The following is a 25,922-nucleotide window of genomic DNA, read 5'->3' as shown; positions in this document are numbered from 1 at the left end:
GGCGGACACTGGGCAGCAGAGCGCTGGCCTCTGGACACACCAGGCACAGACACCATGTGTTGGAAGAGACGACAGACACGCCAGGTCGGGCTAGACAATAGTTTATACAGGTCCATGTCAGGTCCGGGTGCCGCGCCGCATCCGAGGGGCTTCAATTCATTCACAAGCATCTCGTCACTGTGCCTGCTCAGGGTCCACAGGGCACGACTAGGCCCTCCCCATGCAGGTCACATCACAATAATGCTTTATTAAAGGGCAGATTAATATGCAGCTTTGGGAGGAAATTTTTTACAAATATCAAAAAGAACTAACCAAGTATCCTATATAAAACTTTCCAGACCTCCAGGGAGGTCTGCCAAGCAGGACAAAGTGCTCTTTACACAGGAGTCAGGACTTTCAAGTATCTGAGAGGCGTCGAGAATACCCTAACCATTCTACATACATACACGGGTCACTTGGGCACTCAGGACAGGCCAAGTGAGCTGGGGGCCACAAGGGTCTCACTGGTGTCCATCCCCACTGAGCCCCCAGCTCCGGAAGTGGTTCCGCATGGGGCCTGGATGTCTGCAAGGCAAGAGAGGGAGGGGCTTCAGCCTTGGGTCCACTCTAGGGGAGGGCAGGCAAGCCACCGCCTTCTCACTGGGGCTTCGGCTGCATTCACCCTGAGCCTGTGTGCTTCTGCAGCCCTGTCCAGCAGGCTCTGCACTTGACCCTCCAGGGCAGGGGAAGCCCATGGTAAAGATGAGGAAAGTGGGCAGCAAGGCTCAGTGGCCAGCCTCTGGCTCCCTGCCCTGGGGAAGTATGGTTCAGAGGTCCTACACCCCTCCTCCCTAACACAGCTCCTCACCAACCCTCGGGTCTCTGGTTTCCTGAATGTAGCTTTCAGACCAGGGCAGGAGGCCCGACACCCACACCGCCATCACACCAGCCTGCCTGGCGCCTTTCAGGACCTCTTCCTCAGTCCTCATCACTCACAGGATGCGAGCTGAGGGGTGACTAACTGCCCCTTCCCTTCCCGGCTGGCTTGAAGGAAAAGAGGAGGGTGTGGTACCCTGCTCACCCCCAACATCAGAGATGTCCATGATCACACAGTCGCCTTCCTCGTCCTCCTCCTCCTCTGTGTCCGCCTGGAAGCCGTCCAGGTCTCCAGTGCCAACCTCAACAGACAAGGCACACTGTGTCAGCAGCAGCAGACAGGGTCGGTGTGACCCCCACCCCGCCACCCACTGCTGCACACCCGACACCTCTCTGCCCATCCAGGAGACGCTATCTGAGGAGCCTGATGAAAGTCAAAGTGTTAGTTGCTCAGTCGTGTCCGACTCTGAGACCCTATGGACTGGAGCCCACCAGGCTCCTTTGTCCATGGGATTCTCTAGGGAAGAATACTGGAGTGGGCAGTCATGCCCTCCTCCAGGGCCTTTCCCACAAAGGGATTAAACCCAGGTGTCCTGCACTGCAGGCAGATTCTTTAAGGTCTGAGTCAGGGAAGTCTTAATGTCTCAAGAGTTACGATAAAAAAAAAAAAAAAGAGTTATGATCAAAGGAAACCTTGGGAGTACTCTCAAATGAACTAATTATTTACCTTGTTAGAAAAATAATGCATTATTGTTTGCAAATTAGAATTGGGAGGGGGGATCCTCTACTTTGGTTTCAAAAGGAGATGGACAAAACACATGCTTTCTCTGAATTATTATCTGCTGGAATAAATAGGTGGCTAAGAAGTTAGTTGGTCAGTGTTTCCTTCTCTGTACAATAGCTTGGTCCCTCTGCCCAACACTTGTGAACTCTTTCCTCTGATGCCCACTCTGCCCAGTTCTGCCCATGTGGACGCCACCAGCACCCGGAGAATGGGCATCAGGAGGGGTGGGCTGTTATCACAAGCTTCCACCAGAGGGGACAAAGACACAGAATGGGGAAGTAATAGGACCAATCCTAAACACCGCCCACGCACAAGCGCTGGCACAGGCAGTGGAGCTGGGCTCCCTTCCAAGGGGCTCAACACCCTCCTAGAGCCCTTCTACTCTGTGAGTCTGCCTGGAAAAGGGACGACAGTACAGCAAGGCTGTCTGCTGTGCCCACGGTCCCAGCCTGGCTGGCAGACAGCTTACGCTCACAGACCCCTCAGTTCTAGTGTAGAAGCTGCAAAAGGGCTCCATGGGCTGGGGGCCCCCGAGGCAGGAATGGCCCCAAGCTGGCATGGGGGCTGCTGGGAGGTGCAGGGCAGCTTCCAGGCACCTGCTTCAGAAGCACAGACAGTGCACTCTCCACTCCCCAGCCATGCAGGCTTGGGTCTGGTGAGCACAGGGACAGGTGGGTCTCCTAGCCTCCCCAGTCCCGGGCCTCCACTTTGGGAGCCAAGTGCAGACGGATGAGGACTGCTCTGGGCCCAGAAGCCCTCTGTGGGAGGAACAGCAGCCCACAGCCCCACAGGCACATGATGGATCTCAAGCCTCTAAGGTGAGGCTCCAGGATGGGGTCCCACGTGCTGGGCTGAGGGTTGTTGGCACATGCAGCCGGGGGAGAGCCCGACATGCTGCTGTTGCTATCGCAGGCAGAGGGCACACAGCCGGCCATGCAGCCCTGGGAGTTAGGAAGACATGTCACCACCACCAAGCACTGAGGCTGGAAACGACAGAGCGAGCCCCTGCCCATGCAAAAACAGAACAAAGCTAAAGAGCTGAGTTGTCGGGGGGACGGACACACACACTCACTCACTCACTCTGGGGCAGAAGTGGCCCCTAATAGCCGGCTCATCTCACTTGATCACAGTACTGTGTAAACCCATAAAGTATAACACTAGTTGGAACTCTAAATGAAAAGCTTCTAAAATTCCCATAAGTTAAAAATCCCAACCCGATCTAAAATATTCATACACACCATCCACGTTTTCCCAGGCCACCAACCCAGCCTTCAGGAAGTCTCCCCAGCTCCTGTGTTCTGCCTTGCAGGCTAGCTCAGTGCACACCCAGAGCTCTCTTCTGGCCTGCCTGTCCCAAACCACCCGGATTCTGCTGGAGGTGGTCAAGGTCTCATGGCCCCAGCCTCTCTTTCAGCTGGGTGGCTGGGTCAGAGCATTCCAGTCAGAAAGACACAGGTGGAGTCTGCTCCTCCTTCCAAGTAAACGGGACTCCTCCCCAGGCAGGCTTGGCCATCCTCACCTCGCTGGCTGGCAGGGCAGCAGGAGACATGAGCCTGGCCCCGGACCACACTGCTCACCAGCTCAGGCCCTCCTGTTGCTGCAGACCAACTCCCATGCACTTACGGCCTCGAGGCCTACATGGTCCCAGGGGTCCAAGCGCTGTTACAAGCGAGGATGTGGGATCTAGTTCCTGACTAGGGACTGAACCTTCGCCTCCTGCATTGGAAGCTTGGAGTCCTAGCTACTGGACTGCCAAGGAAGCTCCAAAAAGGGGTTTTTAAAGTGCAGACATTAGCAGCTACTCTCAGACCCAATGAATCAGAACCACTGGACGTGTGGCCCTCTGTGAGATCCTGCCACACCTCGGAGCCCCTTTGAGGCCAGTGAACGGGGAGAAGCTGAATACCACTGACTGCTATGGGTGTCATCAGATGTAACACCCCATGTCACTGCCCCTCACAGACCAATTCCTCTTACCTGGGGAGAGGGGCCCCCAGTTTATTGGGGAGCACTTTTTCTCAGTCAATAACAAAGCACCAAGAGCAGAGATCCACGTCAAGTACAAGAGGAAACAGGTGATAAGGGCTAACCCGTCTTTCTCCACATGAAGACAAAGACTGCGAGCACGTGTGTGGACGCCGTCGGAGGGGAAGAAGAGCAGAAGGGACTCAGCAAGGTGGCTGTGGAGGGCTGACGAGGGCAGCAGCCCGCAAACCCTGCCTGGATTGGGACACCAAAGGGTCCTTCCAGCCCTGGCCACGTTCACACTGGCTCCCCAGCTGGTTTCAACCTGAGCATCCACAGGTGCAGTCTTCTGAGACTGTCTGGCTAACGATGACGTTGACCATAATGAGTTCTGCAGCTCAGCACAGCTTGAACACATGAGGGCCTGTTCTGGGTCCAGGCCCAAGGAGGGAACTGTCTGAGAGGCTGGGTCCCTCACTCCTAACCAGATGGGCGCTACTGTACCAAGCTGTGTCCACTGCTGACAGGGATGGGGTGGGGGAGTGGCAGGAACAGCTGCCATGACTGCACAGGACTGTCCTAGGCTCCCTCTTGCTGTGATGATTCAGGAAGAAGGCTTACATCGCACCCAAGACCTCATCTGTGTGCGGGCGTCACTCCAGGAGCCAGCCCCCTGCCCATTCTGCCCCCACACATGCGGCAGGAGCAGGGGTAGGGGACAGGGAGCACACGCAGGCTCCCTTTTTTCTCCCTCAGCCCCAGCAGTACCTCCTGGAGCAACAGCACCCTAGGAGAGCCCCGGAGGCAAGCAAGAGACCAGCTCTCACCACACCGTCTCACCCACGTAAACTTGAGTCTCTAAGATCTTCAGCTGCGCGAGACCCTGGCCTCAGTGAAGACTGGTGTCCACAAACAAGACCAGGCTTCTGGTGACAGTAGCCAGAGACTAAACCCATCACCTTCCCATGCCAGTAACAGAAACAAACGTCAAACACAGACCAGGGCTGAGGCGGGGGCCCAGCCTCCGTGTGTCCAGGCAGTGCGGGAGCCTTCGCTCTGGGGACCAGCGACTCTCAGGAAGCCCACCTGCCTCGAGGTGAGGCGAGGCCCTCCCCATACATAGCCTATCTACGTGAGGCCACACGCTTCCTCCTCCACGTGCTATGAGGATACAGTTACTTGGCTGCTCCCACCATGGACTCCAGTCTGTCTCCCCTTTGATGGTGTTTTGCTCACCACTGTCTACAAGGCCTAGCAGGTTACCTGGTATGGAGTAAGCGCTTGGTAACTGTGTTAAATGAACACAAAAACTAACTAAACAGAAGCTGCTGCATGGAAAAGATGCACTTTTCATTCAGCACTGAAAAGAAATGAGCTGTCAAACCATGAAAAGACAGGAAGAAAGCATAAAGGCACACTACACAACTAACTGAAAAATCCAGTGAAAGCAGTAGGCCCAGTGGCGGCCCAGGGTAGAGGGAGGGAAGGACCAACAGGCAGACCACGGGTGTGAAGGCAGTGACATGGCTGTGTGGCACTGTGATGCCACACACGCCATCACACATCTGTTCAAACCCACGGGACACATGGAAGCCAGAGTGCACCCAGTAAACCTTGGAGTCTGGGTGATAGGGGTGCGTCCACCTAGGTTCATCAGCTGTGACAGCCAGGCAGACTTTGCTGTGAGTGCTTGGTGGGTGGGGAAACCTCTACACCCACGCCTCTATTATGGTCAGTTCTGTCACCTCAGTGTTGTTATAAATCTAAACATGCCCTAAAAGGAAAGTTTGCTACAAACTACAAGCCGCGGCGGGGTCTCACCTGCCCGTCATGCCGGCGCTTTTTCATGAACTGGGTGATGCACATGCTACCCGCCGACTTCCTCTTGAGTGAGACAGGCATACCCTGGCCAGGCCCCGGGGCGGGGACGCTGCCACTGTCCTCCTTGGTGGCCGAGGGCACTGCGGTGACATAACTCCACTGGCAGGGCACAGGCAGGTGCTCCTGGGCGAAGCTCTTCAGCACCTGTGGGTGGACGTACCAGCACATCCTGAAGTCGGGCCTCTTCTCGTACACCGAGTTCTCAGATATAATCCGCTTGAGCCTGGCCTTGGAGGGCACGGCCATGTCCTCGCCGGCGGTAGGGGTCTGCGGGCGGGCAGGGCCGGGGCTCGGGGGGCTGGCGGCACTGTGCTCTGGGCTGCCGGCGTCCCTGCTGAGCAGTCCTCGGCGGCAGCACTCCTGGAACTCCCGAATGATCACCTTGCTCCCATTCACGTTCCCATGCAGCAGCGGGAGCAGCTGGGCCAGGACTGGCGGGGAGAGGGGGCAGGGGGAGACGGAATGAACACAGCCCCTGGGAGGCTGAGACATAGACTGCTTTAGGTGGCCTTGTTATCCTCCTGGCTTACTGAGACATAACTGACACACAGCAGTGATTTGACTTATATCGCAAAATCACCACCACCACTGCAGGTTTAGCACAGGTGGCTGCTTAGGGGTGGATTTAAACACAGGAACTGCTTCAGGAGAGACTCTGGGAGGCCCACACTTCACGAGGCGGGACTGGTTGGAATAAACTGTCAGGCCTCACCTCTTGTGTCCATTTCCTTAGTAACTGCCCTCATGCACCCATTCTGAGTTGCCCTCCTGGCTCTGAAGAGCTAAGAATGTGTGTGACCATCAGGGAAACAGGCTGACTGAAGCAGCCACCCTGTACAGCTCTCATGAGCGTCACAGAAAGGACACCTCCTCAGCAAGCACTGGCTCTGTTTCTTTGAAGAACCTGTGAGTTACCTGGCCACCCTCAGAGGGAGTCTCCCGCCCCGCCCCCGCCCAGAGCTGGTGCTCACTCTGCTGGTCCCTCTTCTCTCTCTTTGAGGCCTTGGGCGTCTGCTCCTCCTCAGGGGGCACAGTCTCCAGCAGGCAGGCCGTGAACTGTTGCAGCACCTTCAGGTCAGCACCGCTGTCCTTGTCGGCCGCCCAGATGCAGCCGATCTTCACGGGCTGGAGAATGCGGAACCGCTTTCCCTTGGCCAGAAACTCGTCCCACTCCTTGGCCTTCAGTTTCTGGCGCACCTTGTGATTTTCCGGGTCAGCACACTCCTGGCAGATTAGAGAACAGACACTCGCTCAGAATCCCTGCTCCCCATTACCCCTGGTGCCCCGCTCTGGGACAGTGAGAGAGCATATGGGAGGTGGGCAGAGCTCTTCACAGACTCAGGGCCAGTGTGGATGGCACCTGACTGGCGATAATACAGGCAGAGAATATTTTCAGACTGAATAACTGGCACCTTCACCCGCGAGTATCTTAGGTGCACCTGCCTTTCTAGCCCTCACTGGAGAGCCACAGGTATTTATTTTTATTACCTCTTCAGTAGACCTCTTAGCACCACTCTGGGTTTTCTACTTAACATGTGATCCTAGAGCTGAAATCAACATGCTGGGCCTCTCCCACCTCAGAATGATGCCACTGTCTAAGCCAGATTCACTGTGGGCCTGACAAGACCCATCTGCCTCGCTGGTTGGAAATGTATGAAGGACAAAGGTCCCCAAGTGTGACTCTGAGATGGGTCACACCTGCCAGTCTCCCCACAACCCAGCAGGCCTTCAGAGCTCTGGAAATGGCTCCCTCAAAAGTCCCACCATCCGGAAGAACTGAGAAAGCTGGGGGGTGAGGCTGAACCTCTGAGGAGCGAGGTCCACAAGGAATCGGCTACAGGCTGGGCCAGGACCTATGCAACCACGTCCAGGTCAGCAGCCACCAAGCTCTGGCCCAATTACCTCCCGTCCACCCCTCACCTCAGTTACTCCTTCATCCTCAGACAGGTACCCGTGGGGCACGAAGAAACCATCGTCCTCATCCTCATCCTCTCCCACGTCATCATCATCGTCCTCAAGAGAAAAAAACACAATGATAACGTGTGGAAACATGTGCTTTACTTATAATTCACCTGTGAACACGTAAAAAGGAAACAGCCTTCGAGTGCTTCATGTGTCATTTCTACGGACACCCTGAGGATCAGCCAGGATCCCATTAACTGGCCCACTATACTCTGGTGGGGGTGGAGGGCCAGGCAGAACATAGATAAGTGGGGCCCAGAGTAAGGCAAGCGGATGTGGCAGGAGACGGGCGGGCCCACCCAGGAGTATCTGGGCGCTTCCCTGTCCACATCAGGCAGGTGAGTGTCACCAAACAAGGGTTTCCAAGAGTAGCTATAAATCTGGTGCTGAGATGCTGTCTGAGAGAGCCCTCTCCCCAGAACTCTCAGCCCCTGCCACGCTCACCCCTTCGCTGTGGGAGAGGGACTCTCCCGGCTCCTCCTCTTCCCACTCCTCATCGCTGTCCACCTCGTAGTCAAGGAGGTCCTGAGGGCACACACACAGCAGTCACTGTCGTCTCCAGGGTCGGGAGGGAATGCCAGAGCTCAAAAGCTAGAACTCTGTGGAGCCCCAGGGCCACGGGAGAAGGCCACGCTGAGAAGGATACGCAAGGGTTGGAGCAGTGCCCACACACTCACCCTGTCCTGGGCCCAGGGGTCCTTTGGGCGGATGACTGTCGTCTGCTTGTTCCACGTGCCCCAGTATGCTGGCCGGTGGTTCTCAGAGAACTGTAGAAGCTTCATCCTGCCAAACTTTCTCCGCTCAGGAACGCCATCCACTTTGCTGCTCTCCACAATCACCACATCGCTGGAGACAAAGCCTGGCTTAGAAGGCTCCTCCATGGTGCACTCGCCCACCACAACATCCTTCTTCCCGGGGTGGCAGGTCGTGGGCACTAGAGACGGGCAGCCCTAAAGCAGGCCGATGTTTACTCCAGGGACATGGCGCGAGAAGGAGAGAGGAACCAGACAGGGAGCTGCTGCCCCACAGCACGTACAGAAGTGGGCATGTGAAAACAAGTACACTGGCAAGAGATGGGGAGCAGCCCTCCAGGCAAGTGGTCTAGACATCAGCTCCATCCGGGCAGGAGTCTGGGGACCCAGGAGAGGCAGCCTGCACTCCAGAGCCGGGACTATCTGCAAGGCCACCACACCTGAGAGACTTCGGAGGTGAAACCAGGAGAGAGCTGATGGAGCAGTGGAATTCGGGGCCTGAGGCCAGGGAGGGAGCTGACCGGTCAAGGCCAAGGGACTCAGCAGTGACCGGGCTCTGCTTGGCCATTCAGGACTCTCCAACTTCACCAAGGGCAATCGGCAGCTCCCCTCAGAACTAACCTGTTAGAGAGGTTTGTGTTCCGGTTAGACACCATAGTGGGCCCAGACCTGAGCGGCCGCCGCCTTTTCAGATCTTGCAGGAAGGAGAACTCGCTGCTCTGCTGCTGGAGGAGCTGGTCAAGCTGGTCACAGAGGTCTTGATCAAAGGCAGTTCGGCATTGAGGGGCGAGGACCATGTGCTCTTTGATTTCGAAAGGGGCAAACTTCCCACAGGAACCAGCCAGGGTCTGAAATGGAAAAGGGATGTGATGGCACCACTGTGCTTACTGTGTGACGGACCTGCACAGCAGGTGTTGAGGAGAAGCCAAAAGACATGGGACCCAGTGTCAAAGGAGACACCTCACCAAGAACAAAAACCAAGATAATACAAAGAACCAGAGATCAGAAGAAAGCCAATCCTGCAATAACCTGACAAAAAAGAGGAATTGGCAGAAAAATAAAAGAAATAAAATGATAAGCAAACACAAAGAGATGTTCAACTGCACCAAGAATCATGGAGAAACACAAAGAGAAATAAATATGTTTTTCTTCACCCATCAGTCAGGTCCACAGAAGTGTGAGACACCCACACACTGTTGGGAGGTGGGGGTGGAAATCAATGGCAAGGGGGTACCAAGTATGATGCACCCACACCATGACACGGTACTGCAGCAACAAGAACGAACGAACAAGGGCCAGTGTGGCAAGAATCCAAGATACAGCTCAGCAAAGCAGTAAACAATAAATTCATAATTTGTTAGGTACATGAATACACAAACAAGGAGGGAGGGAAATGCTCAGTGAAAGACCTGGAAGGACACCCTTGCACCTCTGGAGCATGGAGGAGGGAGGGGATGGAGGTCTGTGGTTTTCACGGGCAGAGCCTGGTCTAGAAGGTGACAGGAAGCAGAATCCTGTGCTGAATGAACCCCATGGGTTGTTTTACGCTCAATCCTGCCTCTTATCTTAAGGAGACATCCACTGAGGGTGAAGACTGGTCGTTCTCCCTCAAGGATCTCAGCACAACCTCTATAAACACTTGGTAGTTTGAGCAAACATGCCACTTTTTGCCTTTCTGAGCGCACAGTGGATGGTAAGAATTAAAACCTCCAGATTCTACTGGAGATCAAAGTTCCCAAGGCCAGAGGACATCCCTCTCGATGAAAGCACAGCCAGTGGGTCAGAAGATGCCTCTTTATTTTTCAAACAGTACAGCCTGACAGAGACCAAAATCAAAGCCAGAGGAAGCAGGCTGCTCACCTTGGGGGCCTGTGGGGTCTTTGGTTTCTGGAAGAACCTCGTGATTTCGGCCTTCTCAGCTTTAATGCGCTGCAATGCAAGAGAAGATGAGGGTGAGAAAGAAATAGAGAACTTAAGCATGCAAAAGCCCCTGTAACTGAATTCCAAGCATTTTTACGTTGAAAGCATTAATTTAATGCGAGTTTGCCAAACCCACAAATGGGCACCAGGCAACTCCAAAGGTTAGAGCTGCTCCTGTGGGCATAGGGACCAGAGGAGACAGCCAGCCAGGCAGGGCTGGGCCAGCACCCAAACCGGCCTAGTTACAGGAGTGTCAGTCCTGCCCACCGCCCTCCACCACCACCTCAGGGAGGACATGCAATATCCAGCAGCAATCAGGCAGAAGCCCTGCTTCTCAAACACATGGGAAGGTGCGCAATCTAGAAACACATTCTACCTTTTCTTCTTCTCTCAACCGTTTCTCCTCTTCCTTTTTCCGCTTCTCCTCCAGCTTTGCCCTATGAGACATCACACTCAGTGACACCTGCTGGCCCACGCCTGCGCTGATGCCCGTGGAGGGGGGTGGGGTAAGGTGACAGTGGGACAGGGCAGAGGGTGTGGGACCCCAGATGGAGGGGGCGGGGCACGCACTCCAAAGCCTCCTGGCGCTCCTTGCGTCTCTCCTCCTTGAGCCGCTGCTTCTCCGCCTTCTCCTTCTCGTCCTTCTCTCGCTTCTCCCGCCGCTCCTTCTCCTTCAGCTCCTTCTCCTCCTCCCTCTTCTTCCTGGCCTCCTCCTTGGCCCTCTTGGCCTCCTCCCTCAGCTTCTCCTTCTCTTCTTTCTCGGCCCGGAGCTTCAGCTGCCTCCGCAGACGCTCCTTATCCTGCACAGAGACGGCACACAGCTCAGCCCTGCAGGCGGACACTGGGGAGGGCAGGCTGTGTGCAGGCGGATGGGGAGATGCGAGGCCCGCTGGCCAGCACACACACAGAGAAGGGAATATCTGGTCCATTACATCTCCTTTCGCCCTGAGAAAGGCCAAGAGGCTTGGCCGGCTGCCACAGGGCCTTGTAGGTGAGTAACAGTATGATGCGTTTAAGACACCATTTTCAAGCGTGGAATGAGGGTCAACTTTTACTTAATTAAAAAAAATGAAGTAAGCCCTTCTCAGCTGCCTACATGGGATACCCGCTGTTGGGTTGGAGTAACATTTATTTGCTCAAAAAAGTGTGGTAATAAAGACACATTTAAAACACCTGTAGGTTTTGCTTCCATGTCCTCAAAACAAAAACATTTTCCTGGGGCTTCCCTGGCGGCTCAGTGGTTAGTACTCTGAGCTTTCACTCCAGGGGGCACAAGTTCCATCCCTAGTCAGGGAACTAAGATTCTGGCATGCCACAGCCGAAAGACATTTTCTTTCCATTCCCTCCAAAACTATTCTAGACAACAGTGTTTATTTTATTTCTCTTGAAATGGGAGAGCAGGATGAGACAAGGCCCGGAAACCTGATGAGTTAAGTTTTAAAACAGTGGGAAACAGACGAGAACACATTAAAAAACATAAGCAAAAAAACCTTTTTAATCTGTAAAGCCATTTCTCAAAAAGGTTTTTTTGCTTATGTTTTTTAATGTGTTCTCGTCTGTTTCCCACTGTTTTAAAACTTAAAACCATTTCTCAAAAAACCAAACAAACATTTTTCAGGATCTGAGAAGGTAGTCAGAAGTAAGAAAAGACATCATGATATCCATGACAATGCCTGGGCCTCCTTATCACCAGCAGGAGGAAACCGCTGGTTTCTCTGAAGCATGAACATATCATTTTATCGGTTCCTCATTCCCAAGAATTTGTATGTGGCCTGGAGCACTGAGTTATTACATAACATGGCATTCACACTGAACAAGTTTCAGCTCTCAGACAGAAGGGATGGTACCTTCTAACATTGTCAGTCATGTCGGAGGCTTTGCGACTCTCTGGACGGTAGGCCACCAGGCTCCTCTGACCATGAGATTCTCCGGGCAAGAATACTAGAGTGGGTTGCCACTCCCTTCTCCAGGGTATCTTCCCAACCCAGGGATCAACCCCGCCAACTCCTGTGTCTCCTCCTGCACTACAGGCAGATTCTTTGTCCACTGAGCCACTGAGGAAGCCCTACCTTCTCACAGCACTGGGTAATTCTCCAGAACAAGAATCATCATAGGCTTCCCACCTTTGGCAGGAGCCCGACAGCTCAGCTCTCCATCTGGGCCTATGATTGTGTCTTTGTCCCTAGAGAACACCCTGCCCTGATCAACCTTTGCTCCCTATCACAAAAGCCATGGAGGCACGCTGATAGAGACCTGAGAATGTCCTTGCCAAATGTCCTCGTGGGACACTTGGAGCAGGGGCTTGAGTAACTGATCAAGTAACAGGGTGAGGAAACCAGAAGCAACTGCAGAGTGGTGGTGGGTGGGGGTGGGGGGGTGTCTCCTCACTGCTAACTGCAAGGACAGGAGGCTTCTGGAATCAGGCATAAATCAGACCTCTTCAGCCACACCTGCCAAGCAGGTGTCTAGTTCTGAAATTCCAACAAAGAATGAGATAAACTTTCAAAAGACATCAGGAGCACTTCGCTGGTGGTCCAGCGGTTAAGACTTTGCTTCCAATCCAAGGGGGTGAAGGTTCAATCCCTAGTTGGGAAGCTAAGATCCCACATGCCTCTACGGCCGGAAAAAAAAAAAAACAAACACACACACACACACACAAAAAAAAACCAATACTGTAACAAATTCAATAAATACTTAAAAAACATTAAAGCCATCAAACCTGAAACACAAAAACTGAACACGGTCATAAGGCAGGACAGCACAAGAAGCACCTGATAAGCACACAGCCGACTGTCATGAGTGCCCCTTCCCTGAGCTGGTGCTGACGGGGGTGGAGTCCATGACCTGCTTTGCAATTCACTCAGTAAGAAAGAAGGCCCCGCTGCACTGCTGTGTGTAACAATGTAACCCCCCAGATAAAAGAACTCAACAGGGAACCCCTTTACAGTAATCACCCATCTGGTATAAGGGCCCTCCTTACAGCGCCTCAGAAGGGGTGTATGTAACTTCAATCTACCTGTAGGAGCATGGGGCGCAGGGAGAGGAACTGGGTTCTTTTTAAGGCGATTTTAAATTACAATGGGGGGGACTTCCCTGGTGGTCCAATGGCTAAGACTAGAAGATTCCACTACAGGGGGCATGGATTCAATCCCTGGTCAAGGAACTAAGATCCCATATGCCAAGTGGCTCAGCCAAAAATAGAAAAAAAGACAAAGAAAACCCTACAATGGGGATGCCTAACTATTATGACAGTACTGATTCTAGTAAAAGCTTAAAAAAGACTACAAGCGAAACCTCCAGATTCAGCAAAGCTCAGAGTGATGTAAGCTACAAACATGAGGCCCAGTTATGTAAAATGAAGCAAGATTTGAAATGCTGCCCAGGACGGGCAGGGGAAAGTGAAAACTGGGTCAGAGCCATGCAAAGGGCTTTGCTGCCCATTTACTGCGAAGAGTGCAGCTGGGGAACTTGCTACTTCAGGAGACAAACCTTACCCTTTGCAGTTTCATCTTGTTCTTCTCTGCAGAGCCTCTGACCAGTTTCTTAGTTATCTGAAAGGAAAGACACTGAAATGAGAACACGGGTTGTTTCAATCACTTTAACACGTTTAACACACTGAACTGTCCTTGAGGGGAGGTCTCCGGCGGGGCAACACTCTGTAAAACAACAATGGAAACCTTTCTGGGTGATGGTTCCAGCAAACAAAACCAGAAGGTCTTGGTTGGGTCATAAGCTTCAATGAAAGCACATAAGTGTACATGTGGAGATATTAAGGGAGGCCAGAAGGCAGATGACCAAAAATGGAGGCCAAGTTTGGTATCAAGAGCCACAGGCAGGGCCTTGGTGTTGGGGAAACACAGAGCAGCAGGCCTATAAGCAACTGTGGAGGCCGAGTCCCCGAGTCCTGCAGACACCCAGCCCTGCATGGCTGCCCCTTCTACTTTTCCCCAGGAAGGCTGACAGTGGAGGTTTTCTGAGACTCCAGGCACACCTTGCTTTCTTTCGCTTCCAAGATAACACGTTTAAGAAAAACGGGGGGGGGGCCCCCCCCAACTCTGCATTGGGCAAGTCTTATCAACGCCACTTTCCCAACAGCATTTGCTCCCTTTGTGTCTCTGTGTCACATGTTGGTAATCCTCAAATTTCAAATGTTTTCATTGTTATACGTGGTATGCTGATCAGTGGTCAGTGATCCTCGATGTTACTACTACAAAGGCCACGACTCACTGAGGGCTCAGATGATGGCATTTTTTGCAGTGAAGTTTTTTTTTCTGGCCACGCTGTGCAGCATGTGGGATCCTGGTTCCCTGACCAGGGATTGAACCCACTTTCCCTGCAGTGGGAGAGCAGAGTCTTCACCACTGCATCACCAGGGAAGTTTCACAGTTAAGTATTTTTTTAATTAAGGTATGTATTTTGGGCAACCAACAGAGCCACATGACTTGCTTTACTCTGACATGCACTTTATGGCAGGGGAATCTGAAACCAGATCCGCACTAGGTCAGAGGTCTGCCTGTCATGTCTACAAATCAATACCATGTGACTCAAGCAAGACGTGCGTGGGCTTGGATTCCCATGGGCCACGAACTTGTACTCCTTGCCCAGTGAGGCTTTACCTCTTAGAACACGGCGTGAACGTCCAGGATAAAGAGTCAGCTGGCCGGAAGTGGTGATCCGGTCCAGAACCCCTATGTTCTAGAGCACAGCATTCTCAATCGCCCTGCTGCATACTGTGCCTGGGCTGCAAGGACAGACCAAGACGCGTGGCTGGGCTCCCTCACCATGCTGGCAAAATGGCTCTATGGGGTCGCACAGAGTCAGACACTGAAGCGACTTAGCAGCAGCAGCAGCAGCAGCAGCAGGAATACACACAAGAAGTCCAGGCTAGTGGTCTAAGCTCCCTCCAGAGCAGGGTATCCTGGCAATCACACCATTCACTGGACAAGCAATGGGGAGAATTTGGGCTGGATGCCCCCCTCCCCGGGCTCATCTTATGCAGCCAAGAAATGAGACAAGATGAAAGATCAAAAGCCCATCTCTCTCAAAACTGTCGACATACCGACAAAAATACATGAAAACAGTACTTTCTCTCTTAGGGCAGGAAAGCCCGGCCTTAAGACTTCCTACAGATTAACACATACAGATAAGATACCTTTCTTACTCGGGACACATTGAGTCCTTTCTAGACCAAGCCTTCCCTCAGCAGAGGGCCGAGCCTGGCCATGTGAAAGCCACGTGACTGGCAGAGTGCTCAACCCCACCTCTCCAAGCCAGGTGCCCACAGAAACACCAAAGCTGTCTAATCAAGCGCTTAAGAAAAAGCATCCACTTCTCCAGCATCCACTTTGCCTGTCAAACCTGCGGACTTCACCCCCACAACAAAGAAGGTAGCAGGGTTTGGAAGGTGCTGTATCTATGTCACTGTCCTTTGTATTCAAAGAATACAGCACCAAACGTGACTGCCACACCCTGCTGTACCAGGGCGTTTGTGCAGGAAGACGTGTTGGGTCTCGCCCATACTTGCTAAGATTCAGCTGCAGAATCAGGCCCCTTCCAAATCTTACCCTGTGTTGTGAGTCCAGGAATAAAAGAGTTCACATGATTACCAGGAGCTGGCATCATGATATCCAATAATCACAGCAACTGCAATTTAACTTAAAACCAGTATCTCTTCTGCTTTACCATACATTTGGATAAACCTTACTGAACAGCTATAACTTTATCTTCTTGAGATTTGGCCTAAGTATTTATAGTATTTATAAGACTCTTTCAAAATACAGGCCACACATTTTACTTACCTGGAAAGTGTCAGTGTTTAGCAACTCAGTCGTGACCAAATCTATGCAACCCCATGGACTGTAGGCCACCAGGCTCGTCCATCCGTGGAATTCTCCAGGCAAGAATATTGGAGTGGGTAGCCATTCCCTTCTTCAGGGGATCTTTCCGACCCAGGTATTGAACCTGTCTCCTGCATTGGCAGGTGGGTTCTTTTACCTCCTAAGACACCAGGGAAGCCCTATCTGGAACTCAGCTACCAAAAGTAAGACCCAGGATATTCTAGTATGAGGTTAAAACAGATACATCAACTACCCAAGAGTCAAAACATATGTAACCACATCCGTGCAGTAATATTCCTGCACTGTATTCCGGAGTGCAGTGACCAGTCCTGTGAGCCTGCACTTCTGAACCACCACCCAGGGAAGCTCAGGACAATTATCAGCCATCAAAGCTGAGAGTCAAGAGATGATAGAAATATCCGTTGGGACTCCCCTGGTGGTCCAGTGGCTAAGACTTAGGGCTCCAAATATAGGGAGCCTAGGATTTGATCCCTGGTCAGATCCCATACGCTGCAATTAATCATTCTCACGCCACAACTAAAGATCCCACACGCCACAATGAAGATAACTGGAAAATCCATCAGGCTGCAACTAAGACCCAGGGCAGTCAGATAAATACTTTAAAAAAAAAAAAAAAAAGAAAGAAATATCCGTCAACAAGAATGACTGTGCAAACTGCAGTTTATCCACACCATGGCACCATCTGCATACAGTATAGCAGTTAAAAAGACATACATCTTCCCATCCCAGTGTAAAATACAGTTAAACATACCCTGGAATAAAAAAGAAACATATTGACAGTATATGGCTCATGTAAGGTAACAAAATGATACAGTATATTCCCAGGGATCCTTCACATACACACCACACAGAGCAAAGTGAGACTATAGTGGCAACCTGCAGGACAGGAAAAAGCCAAAAGGGGCTTTGATGGTTCAGTGATACTTTTTTTAAAAAACAGAGCATTTAATACTTGTATAATTTATATTACCATTATTTAACATAATTTAAAGAGTTCCAGCAACTGTACAGAGGCAAGGTGTAGATTCCGGTAACACCACCGTATCCACACAGTTCTTTAGGGAACAAACATCTGAGTCAACAATAACGTGGACTAATCACACATGTCTCTGCAAACAAACTGGAGAAACAGCTCTATCCCAGGTGGTAAAAGCTCTGAGGCCAAACAGCCACGCTTTGGCTAGTCAAGAGACCTGGGGTTATCTAGAAGAGGTGTTCCTGAGTGTTTTTTCAAAGTCAGGCTCTCTAGATGAAGGGACGGGGTGATCTTCATTTTAACGAGCTGGGTCTCCCTCTCGGCCACACAGGCACGCACACACGGATCAGCTAATGTTTGGGGGTTCCCAATGCAGATTTATGATACCAAGTCCAGGATAAACTGAGCCCAATAAAAACCACACATATGACATGGGAATAAGAAACAATCTGCAAGCCTACAACAAGCTTCTGCCTACAATCTGGAGATGAGAAGGCAGAGAGAAAATGGAAAAAGAATTCCCCACAGTAACAGGGGTCAAGAAGAACCTGGGCCCACAGCAGGGAAAGTTGTTAATGTTAGTTACCAACCACAAAAATCAACTACTCAGGAAATCCAGCACTCCTGAAAGTGAGGAGATAAACCAGAAACTGAGTGTGCAAGGCCTTCAGGCATCTCCTGGTGGTCACTCCATTTCACTCTCACACGTGGGGCGTCACCCAGCATCAGGGGGCTCTATTCCACACTGTGGGTGACCGGGGCAATTCTGTGCCACAGGATGGCGGGGAGGGCTATAAGACCTCACTGCCTGCAGCATGAACTATTTGCAAAGCTGAGTGATAACACTGTCTTCTAGAACATCTAAAACCCCAAACCTGTGTATGGAGTCAGATCAGGGTCTCAGAGGCAGGCTTTGGTAAACTCAGCACACCTGGTTCATGCGCTCAGCATTTAGGCCGGTGCACAGGAAGTAGCACTGCTTTGTGACAAGCCCCAACAGCGTGGCCTCCCAGTCCTGGGACCTGGCTATGTGCATAAAAACAAACTTAAAAAACAAAGCTATGAAGGAAAATGAAAATGCGTATATGTCCTGTTCTCTGGGCTCACTGGCTGTCACCAGTCATGTGACAAAGTAGTTCTACAAAGCAGAAGCAGCAAGGATTCAGTGTGACTGGAGGGTCAAAACAGAACAAGATGGCTGATGGCATGGGACCCAAACTCAGGTTCTGAGAGTCTGGGTGACAGCTCAGATGGGAATTTAAAAGCTGAGTATCTCAGTCTGACACATCTAGAAACTCAGAAGGAAAAAAGATGACTCTGGACTTGATTGCTATTTTGTGAACCTAAAGAGGAAGCCACTTTCCCCATTCTCCAATCTCCTCGGGAGATAAGATAAGAAATGGAACTGTCTAGAATAATGGCTAATATGCTAGGGAGAGAAGTTCAGAAAGCAGTCAAGGTAGGCAGTTTATGGTCAAATAAAGCAAGTACAGTAGAAAATAAACAACTCGCCCCAGGATCCAATCTTATGTGAAAACCCGATTATGAACACATATAAGTGCTACAAAACCCTCAAACCACAGATACTGTGAAATATGCTTTGTGATTCTTGACTAATTGATTCAGTTCTACCCATAGCACCTCAAGGACAGGTGAGAATAGAGATATTTGCCATTATGTCCTTTGGAAGACAATAATAGAAACAGAAATTTCCAAAGCCACCTGCCTGGGGCCTTAAACACAGAGCCAGGTCTTTTTTGTTCTCATTTCTCTGGGTGAGGTTTTAAGACAGGAGGTCATGAGAGCTGACCCTTCAGGATGCCCCGTTTTGTTCTTCCTGCCATCTTTGGGTCTCGTCACCAACGCTGAGTGCTTACCAGCAATGACTATGTGACTCTTCTGTTGGAATAGGAGTGCCTGGAGCTGAAGTTAAAGGCTGACTTGAAGGACTTCCCTGGTGGTCCAAGGGCGGAGACTCTGCGCTCCCAATGCATGAGGACCCAGGTTTGATCTCTGGTCAGGGAACTAGATCCCACAAACCGCAACTAAGAGTTCACATGCTGCAACTACAGATCCCGCATGCCACAACAAAGATCAAAGACCCTATACGCTGCAACTAAAACCCAGTGCAACCAAATAAACATCGGAAAAAATATACGTGAGTGTATATATATATATATATATATATATATATACACACATATACATACATATATATATATACATAAAGGCTAACTTGAGGATCACAGCCATTAAGTCACTAGTGTGGCTAAGGTGACCAGCACCATTATTTAAGTGTGAACAAGGCTACCAGGAAGGCACGGACACACACACTGGTGCACATCGCAGTATGCACAACAATGAACAATTCAGTGGCTCTCGCTATCAGAAAGAATTCTGCAATGGACCTGCCCAGGTCACAAGAGCTCATCTGTGGCCGCACTCACTCAGCCACTAGCCAGGTGGGCAACATAGGATCCCTGGGTGAAGAGTGAGGGGCTGGATGAAGCCTCTAGGTTCAGGCAGCACTGACTCAGGGGAGGTACTCACTCTGCAGACGGGTGTGGAGGCAGGGAGGGGGCTGGGGCCTGTATGCAGCTTTGTGGGCGCAGACTGCCCCTCGGGGGAGCTGGTGGGAGAGGAAGAGCTCAAGGACGAGTGGCTCAGTGCCAAGTCCTCTTCTGGGCTGGACTCCGGTGTCTCACTCTCAGAAGGCACAGCCTGGCCGGGAGGAGTGGCAGGAGGAGACCTGGCTGGCGGTCTGGGAGCCAGGATATCCTGCAAGACAACCACGGGCATCTTCCCCTTGAACAGGATGCCCCCGGCTTCACGCCAGCCGTCCAGGTCCTTCTCAGAGCACGCGCTCAGGCCACCAGTCAGCTTGGGAGAGTTTTGGGGTGAGCCCCTCTGTGCGAGTCCCCTCCTGTCTACACCCCCCGAGTCAGCACCCCATGCCTCTGTCTTGCACGAAACTTCTGAAAGGGCCTCTTCGGGACTTGCCAGCTCGTCCTTCTGATTGGCCTTTGGCAGTCCCCTGTCATCTCCAGCTTTGTCTGGGACTCCATTTATGTTCTTCTGCGCTGGGGAGGTGGCAGAATTCAGTTTATTGTGGCCCACCATGTTGTCCCGGGGGTTGTTCGAGTCCTCTGTCAAATCGATTATGACCACAGCCTGGCCAATACTGGTTTCAACTTGACTTCTTAAAAAGTTATCTAAGGGTCCCTTCCCATTGACAAGTTTTGGCCTAAAATCGATGTCAGAACCCATGTGACAGTTCTCCAAGTGGTCCAAAGAGGTTTCTAAGTCGTGGACTTGAGTCTGCACAGGGCCACCCCGAGAGCCCCCTGTGTCGTCCAAGCCATCGTCAATTTTCTCCTTGGGGACAAGATTCAGGCGCTTGAATGGCAGTCGGGCTGAAACCAGAAGAGAAGGAGGACCTCTTTTAAGTGATAGTGTGAAGAGTGACAATCAATACTTTAACATTCCATATTCTCAAAAAATGAACAACCTTGATGTACTTGGGGGTAGGGAGGATATCTAAAGTTTGAAAAGGGATTATCTTTTCATTGGATATGAGTTTGAGCAAACTCCAGGAGATAATGAAGGATAGGGAAGCCAGGCATGCTGCAGCCCATAGAGTTGCAAAGAGTTGGACACAATTTAGTGACTAAACAAGTCTTTTCATTATGGACTTTTCCAACAACCGAATTAAAAGCAAAAACTTATGAACAAAAAAAACAAAAATAAAAAAAAGAAATGGAAAGCAAACAAAATCCCCAAACACTGACAAGCTTTTAGAGCAGGGACTTTGCAAGAATTTCGAAGAAGACATTTTCTGATCTCTTTGAAATCCAGTTCAAATTCTAAAGTTATTTATTACAGGTGGAAATCCCATTTGAAGATAAGTGTATCTGGTTCCAAAAGCTAAAGAGACAGATCCATTTGCAGTTAAGATTTTGTTCTGCTCCTAGCACTCCAGGCTGTTAGCTTTTCTTGCCAACGAAACAAGTATCCTCCCATTGCATGTCAACCTTCTGGATGGTTCTGAGAGACAGGCACATGGAAGACTGAGGAAATGCAGATGGGTGACTTTCTTACAGAGTCTGCCTGTACTCAAAACACCCAAACATCTTATTAACTACTTTCTAATGTAGACCAAACATATAAACCTGTTCTGGCTTGTTTATAAGATGATCATGCCCACAGATTATACGGTTTGGCCCTAATCCTTTAACCTCGGAAGGCGGCTGCCCTTCATACAACTCCTACCAACACCAACCTTGCTGTCAGTCATGATAGGAGAAGGCCAGCTGCTACAGGGGAACCAGATAACCAAGCTTTGAAAACCAAAACCCATCCTTTTTTATATAGTCCAGCCACTAATCTGACCTAAGGGTAAATTCATTCCTCCCTTTTGCAAATGAAAGGATTCTGAGACACTTCCTGTAAAAAGGTGTTCAACTGGGGACAGCTGTGCCTGCCAGGGGACATCTGGCAACATCAAGAGATGTTATTGGCTTTGACAACTTGGGAGCAGAGGCTAGAATGCTTGTGAAACTCTCTCCAGCCGTGGTCCTAGCCTTTTTGGCACCAGGCCCAGGTTTTGTGGAAGATAGTTTTGCCATGGACTGAGGGTGGGGGAACGGTTACATCTACTGTGCACTCTATTATAATTACATCAGTTCCATCTCAGATCATCAGGCACTAGATCCCAGAGGTTGGGTACCCCTGCTCTACGGTACATAGAATATACAGTATATTTTTCCTCCACGAGAAAAAATATTACAAAGTCAATATGCTGGAATCCAGCTGTAAAAGCAGCAACCTCTGCATTTGGTCCTGGGAACAGCACGCAGTGAAAAGGGTTTCCCAGCTTCCAAATGTAAGATGCAACTGTCTTCTCCCCTCCACCCCCTTGATGCTTCTGATGAGGACCCCAGGAGATGGCCTGCCTCTGCTCAAGGGAAATGAAAAATATAATAATTGAGAAAACAATGAAGGACATAAGCTAGGAACAAATATTTAACCCATTCCCAGAGTTACCTTGTATTAACTTCTTGACTGGAAAAGCTGGCCTGTCTTTGCAATCCATGGCTGTGAATGAATGTCACAGGATATGTTATTAAGTGCTGGAAACAACGTAGCAAAAAATACAGTACCTACTATACAAAGTGATTGTCCAGTGGGGCTCATCTGGGTACTCCAACACCATCCTTGGGCTTCCCTGGTGGCTCAGTGGTAAAGAATTTGCCTGCCAATGCAGGGGACACAGGTTCGATCCCCGGTCAGAAAGATCCCCCGGAGAAGGAAATGACAACCCACTCCAGTATTTTCGCCTGGGAAATTCCATGGACAGAGGAGCCTGGCAGGCTACAGTCCATGGGGTCGCAAAGAGTCAAGCACAACTGAGCAACAAAGGACATTTTTTGATTGTCATGACTGAAGAGAGTGTATTACCAGCATCAAGTGGGTAAGGGACAGGAACACTGCTAAATATCTCACAATGCACAGGACTGCTCCCCACCACAGAGAATTATCTGATCTCAAATGTCAGTAGGTTAAGAAATTCTCTCCTGAATGCTGTCACATCTTGTTTTATTTCCCTTGAGCACTTAGCACACCTGAGACTTTTGTGTTTCTGTCTCTCCCCCCATCAGAACACCAGCTTTGTGACAGTACACAGACTTGTCCCACACATGGGCTCAGGGCCTTGCAGGTAGTAGGAAATCAAGTAAGGAAACTAGAGATGAGAGAAAACATTGCATCAGCTGATTTTACCATAATAGGAGCCCAAACATTCTCCTCCAATCCAACCCCTCCCCACCAACAAATCTGTACAATTGGTATAGGGCTTATTTTCTCTTAAAATAGGGTTTATTATAAAAGGTGATACAACTTAAAGCATCTCGAGCCTGCCAAGTTGGAGCTGAAGCACAGTCAAGAAATGATAAGGGAGGCTATTTTCCTGCACAGGGGGGAAAGAAATATGCAAGAAAAAAAAAAAGGCATAACAGTATCAAAACTGGTATAGAAATGACCATAAACAGAACTAAGTCCTTGAATAAATATCTTCAAATGGCTAGAATAAGTTGAGAAGCTGACATCTGCTAGATCTGGCTTGGAAAAGTCTAGTTATTTTAGCTAATCTACATTCTTTTTTTTTTAAAAGATGCATACGAGTGAGTATTTTTAAAAATCAGATCCTGGCTTTCTAAAAAAACTCAACTGCCCACAGATGAACCTACTCTACCTGCTTCCAAGCTAGGAATACAAGAAAGGTACCCAGAAGACATTTCCTTTCTTCCCATTTCAAGATAGTATTATTCCCAAGTTTTCGGTTCTCAAAAACATGAACTCCTCCCCGCCCCCGTTGAAGGATACACAATCTTTAGCCACTTAATTTTCAGTCAATTACAAGGATTTATTGGCATGGCCTTGAGTCACCAGCTTTGATGCAAGCAGAACAGAGGTGCCCTCAGGTCGAAATAAAAGGGATCCCATCCAGGGACTCAGTCTATTCAAAGGTATACGCGCAATTAACAAACATTTCTGTACAAACTTACCACTGCTTTTTATTCTGAGACTATATCCCTCCTAATTTTATCTGGCATTAAAACATCCTCCCATTTTAGGATAGCCTGGTCATAATAACAGAAGGTGCTTTGTAAATTTCTTAAACATGATACTGGGTCCAGTGACCGTCCATGACAATCAGCCCCAACTTTATATGAATTCTGTCTCTTTGAAATCCCAAAGTCTGGAAACAGCACAGTGCTTCTCAACTAGGAGGCACTTTGGCAGTGGATGCATTTTTGGTTGTCCCAGACGAGCAGGGCCTGCTACTGAGATCTTATGGGTGGAGGACAGAGGTGCTGCTTCAGCGCACAGAATGGCCCCCAGTGTCAACAGCGCTGAGGCTGAGAAATTCTGAACTAGATTAACGGATGTCCCTACCGACACTTAATTACTGGGCACCCACTATGTGTCAAGCAAGCACTGCGCCAAGTCCTGGGGGCAAAATGGGAGTGGAGCAGGGGAGACAAGCCGTCTGGTCCTCCTCAGTTCGCCATCCCATATAAGGGGCCTGCCAGGCGCCAGAAAGCCCCCTCCCAAGACACAGGAAGGAGAAAGATAGCTCTTCCTGCATATCCGGCGGCATCAAGAATCCGGGACCCCTACCACCCGGGCCTCTTACCTGGGCTGGCCCCGACCCTTAGACGGAGCTATTCCGGTCCCACGACCCCATGGGACCCCGGACCTCAGTTTCCACATCCGGCCCATAGCGCCGCTGCAGGGTCCTACTTGTCCGGGGGACACAAACGCACTCGGTAACCAACAAATCCGGCCCTTTCGCCTCTTTGGGTCTCAGTTTCCCCTCCGGGCTACACACACACCCGTCACCGCAAAGCGCTCTGGAAGGACGAACTGACGTAAAAGCGCCGGAAAAAAAAATGGTCGCGGCTGCAACAATAACGTCAAAGAGGTGCCTTTCGGGTCGCAAGGCCCTTCCCCGGGGTTGTAATGGCTCTACGCACCGAACGCCAGATGCAGAGCCGTGGGCCCAGGCCAGGAGGCCAGTCCACCCCCAACCGCCGCTTCGGCCCACACAGGCCGCGCGCCGCGACCCCCCTTTCCCTCAGCGCAGGCTGGAACCGACCTGCGGCCTCTCCCCGGGCGCCCGGCGCCCCGCACTCCGGCTCCTCCAGCATTGCGCGGGCGACGTCTCGAGTTCCTCTCAGGCGGCGGAGGAGCGGGCTCTGCTCAGGCGGCCGCTGCTGCTCGCCCTCCCGCCCGCGCCGCTGCTGCCGCGGCCGCCGCGCTCGTATTTGGCGGGAACCGCGGCGACCCCCGCGGCCCACACGGCAATTGGGTGATGCCGCGTCACGTGACGGCCCTACTCGGGAAGAGGGGAGAGCCGGGAGCATCATCGCGAGAACCGAAGCTTCCATTCCTTCCATAGCTCCCCTATTGATATTCCAGCTGAGGGCGGGGCTTCCTCACGGTGGCCGGCCATTGACGGGTAGCGGGTGTCCTGCGATTGGTGATGGGTGATGTCAAGTTGAGTGTTCCACACTGTGATTGGCTGAGCCCGTGTGATATGTCTGTGGGAGGCGGGATGATTAGGCTCCTACGTCACGGCGAAACGCTTTACGCAGCGCGCTGGTGACAGCCTGAAACTGCGATTTTGCTGAAGACTAATTTTTTTTATCCTAATTGCACATAGGTTGTGGCTCAGACAGGAAAGCATCTGCCTCCAATGCGGGAGACCTGGGTTCAATCCCTGGGTCGGGAAGATCCCCTGGAGAAGGAAATGGCAACCCACTCCAGTATTCTTGCCTGGAGAATCCCATGGACGGAGGAACTTGGTAGGCTATAGTCCATGGGGTCGCAAAGAGTCGGACACGACTGAACGACTTCATTTCACTTCACTTCACTGAATATAGCCACAGTAATTAAAATTATAATTTATATAAACAATAAAAGCAAAATAAACTCTGGGCATCGCTTCAAAAGTATTTGAGATGCGATATATATATTCAGAGGAAATGAATGAAATGGACATTTCTTGTTTAATCCTCAGGGTTTTGCACATACTGTTTCTTCGCCGGAAACGCTTTCCATAGCTCCTTCCCTGGTTGATTTCTACGTCAGTTTCAGATCTTAGATTGAAATCCCAGGGGAGCCTTTCTTCCCCAGCCTCCAAGATGAAGTTGCTACAACACTGTTCTTTTTCTTGGAACAATTACAGCTTGTGCTTATTTATTAACATGTTACTGGCTGGTGAATTCATTTCTGTTTTTATCGTCAGCTCCATGAGGACATGAATCATTTATCACAGTATCTGCAGGACCTACTGGTGACTTATTCATTAGTAGGTACCCAATAAATATTTGAGTGAATACATAAATATCATTTGATTGAACTGTGTGATCATGTCAGTTAAAAACTTCACATGGAACAGAGACCTT

General features: G+C 50.7%; 1 protein-coding gene across 2 annotated transcripts; it reads right to left on the bottom strand.

The window, feature by feature from the left end:
* Nucleotides 1–85: 85 nt before the first annotated feature.
* On the bottom strand, nt 86–24,779 carry CHAF1A (chromatin assembly factor 1 subunit A). Of its 2 annotated transcripts, none has more exons than XM_040241990.1 (15): nt 24,611–24,779; nt 21,997–22,047; nt 19,504–20,366; nt 13,614–13,670; nt 10,690–10,919; nt 10,496–10,556; nt 10,060–10,128; nt 8,821–9,047; nt 8,125–8,293; nt 7,892–7,972; nt 7,406–7,498; nt 6,457–6,709; nt 5,426–5,916; nt 1,061–1,157; nt 86–564 (listed from the first exon to the last, which is right to left on the bottom strand). In XM_040241990.1, the coding sequence occupies exons 1-15, from the start codon at nt 24,660–24,662 to the stop codon at nt 464–466; spliced, it is 2,895 nt and encodes a 964-aa protein (XP_040097924.1). In that variant the 5' UTR covers nt 24,663–24,779; the 3' UTR covers nt 86–463. The 2 variants fall into 2 exon arrangements, with proteins under 2 accessions (XP_040097924.1, XP_040097925.1); XM_040241991.1 differs by lacking the exon at nt 24,611–24,779 and adding an exon at nt 24,149–24,457.
* Nucleotides 24,780–25,922: the final 1,143 nt, after the last annotated feature.

This window comes from Oryx dammah, unplaced genomic scaffold (genome assembly GCF_014754425.2).
Source record: "Oryx dammah isolate SB20612 unplaced genomic scaffold, SCBI_Odam_1.1 HiC_scaffold_5, whole genome shotgun sequence".
NCBI classification, from domain to species: Eukaryota; Metazoa; Chordata; class Mammalia; order Artiodactyla; family Bovidae; genus Oryx; species Oryx dammah.
This window is presented reverse-complemented; position numbering and strand designations above follow the sequence as displayed.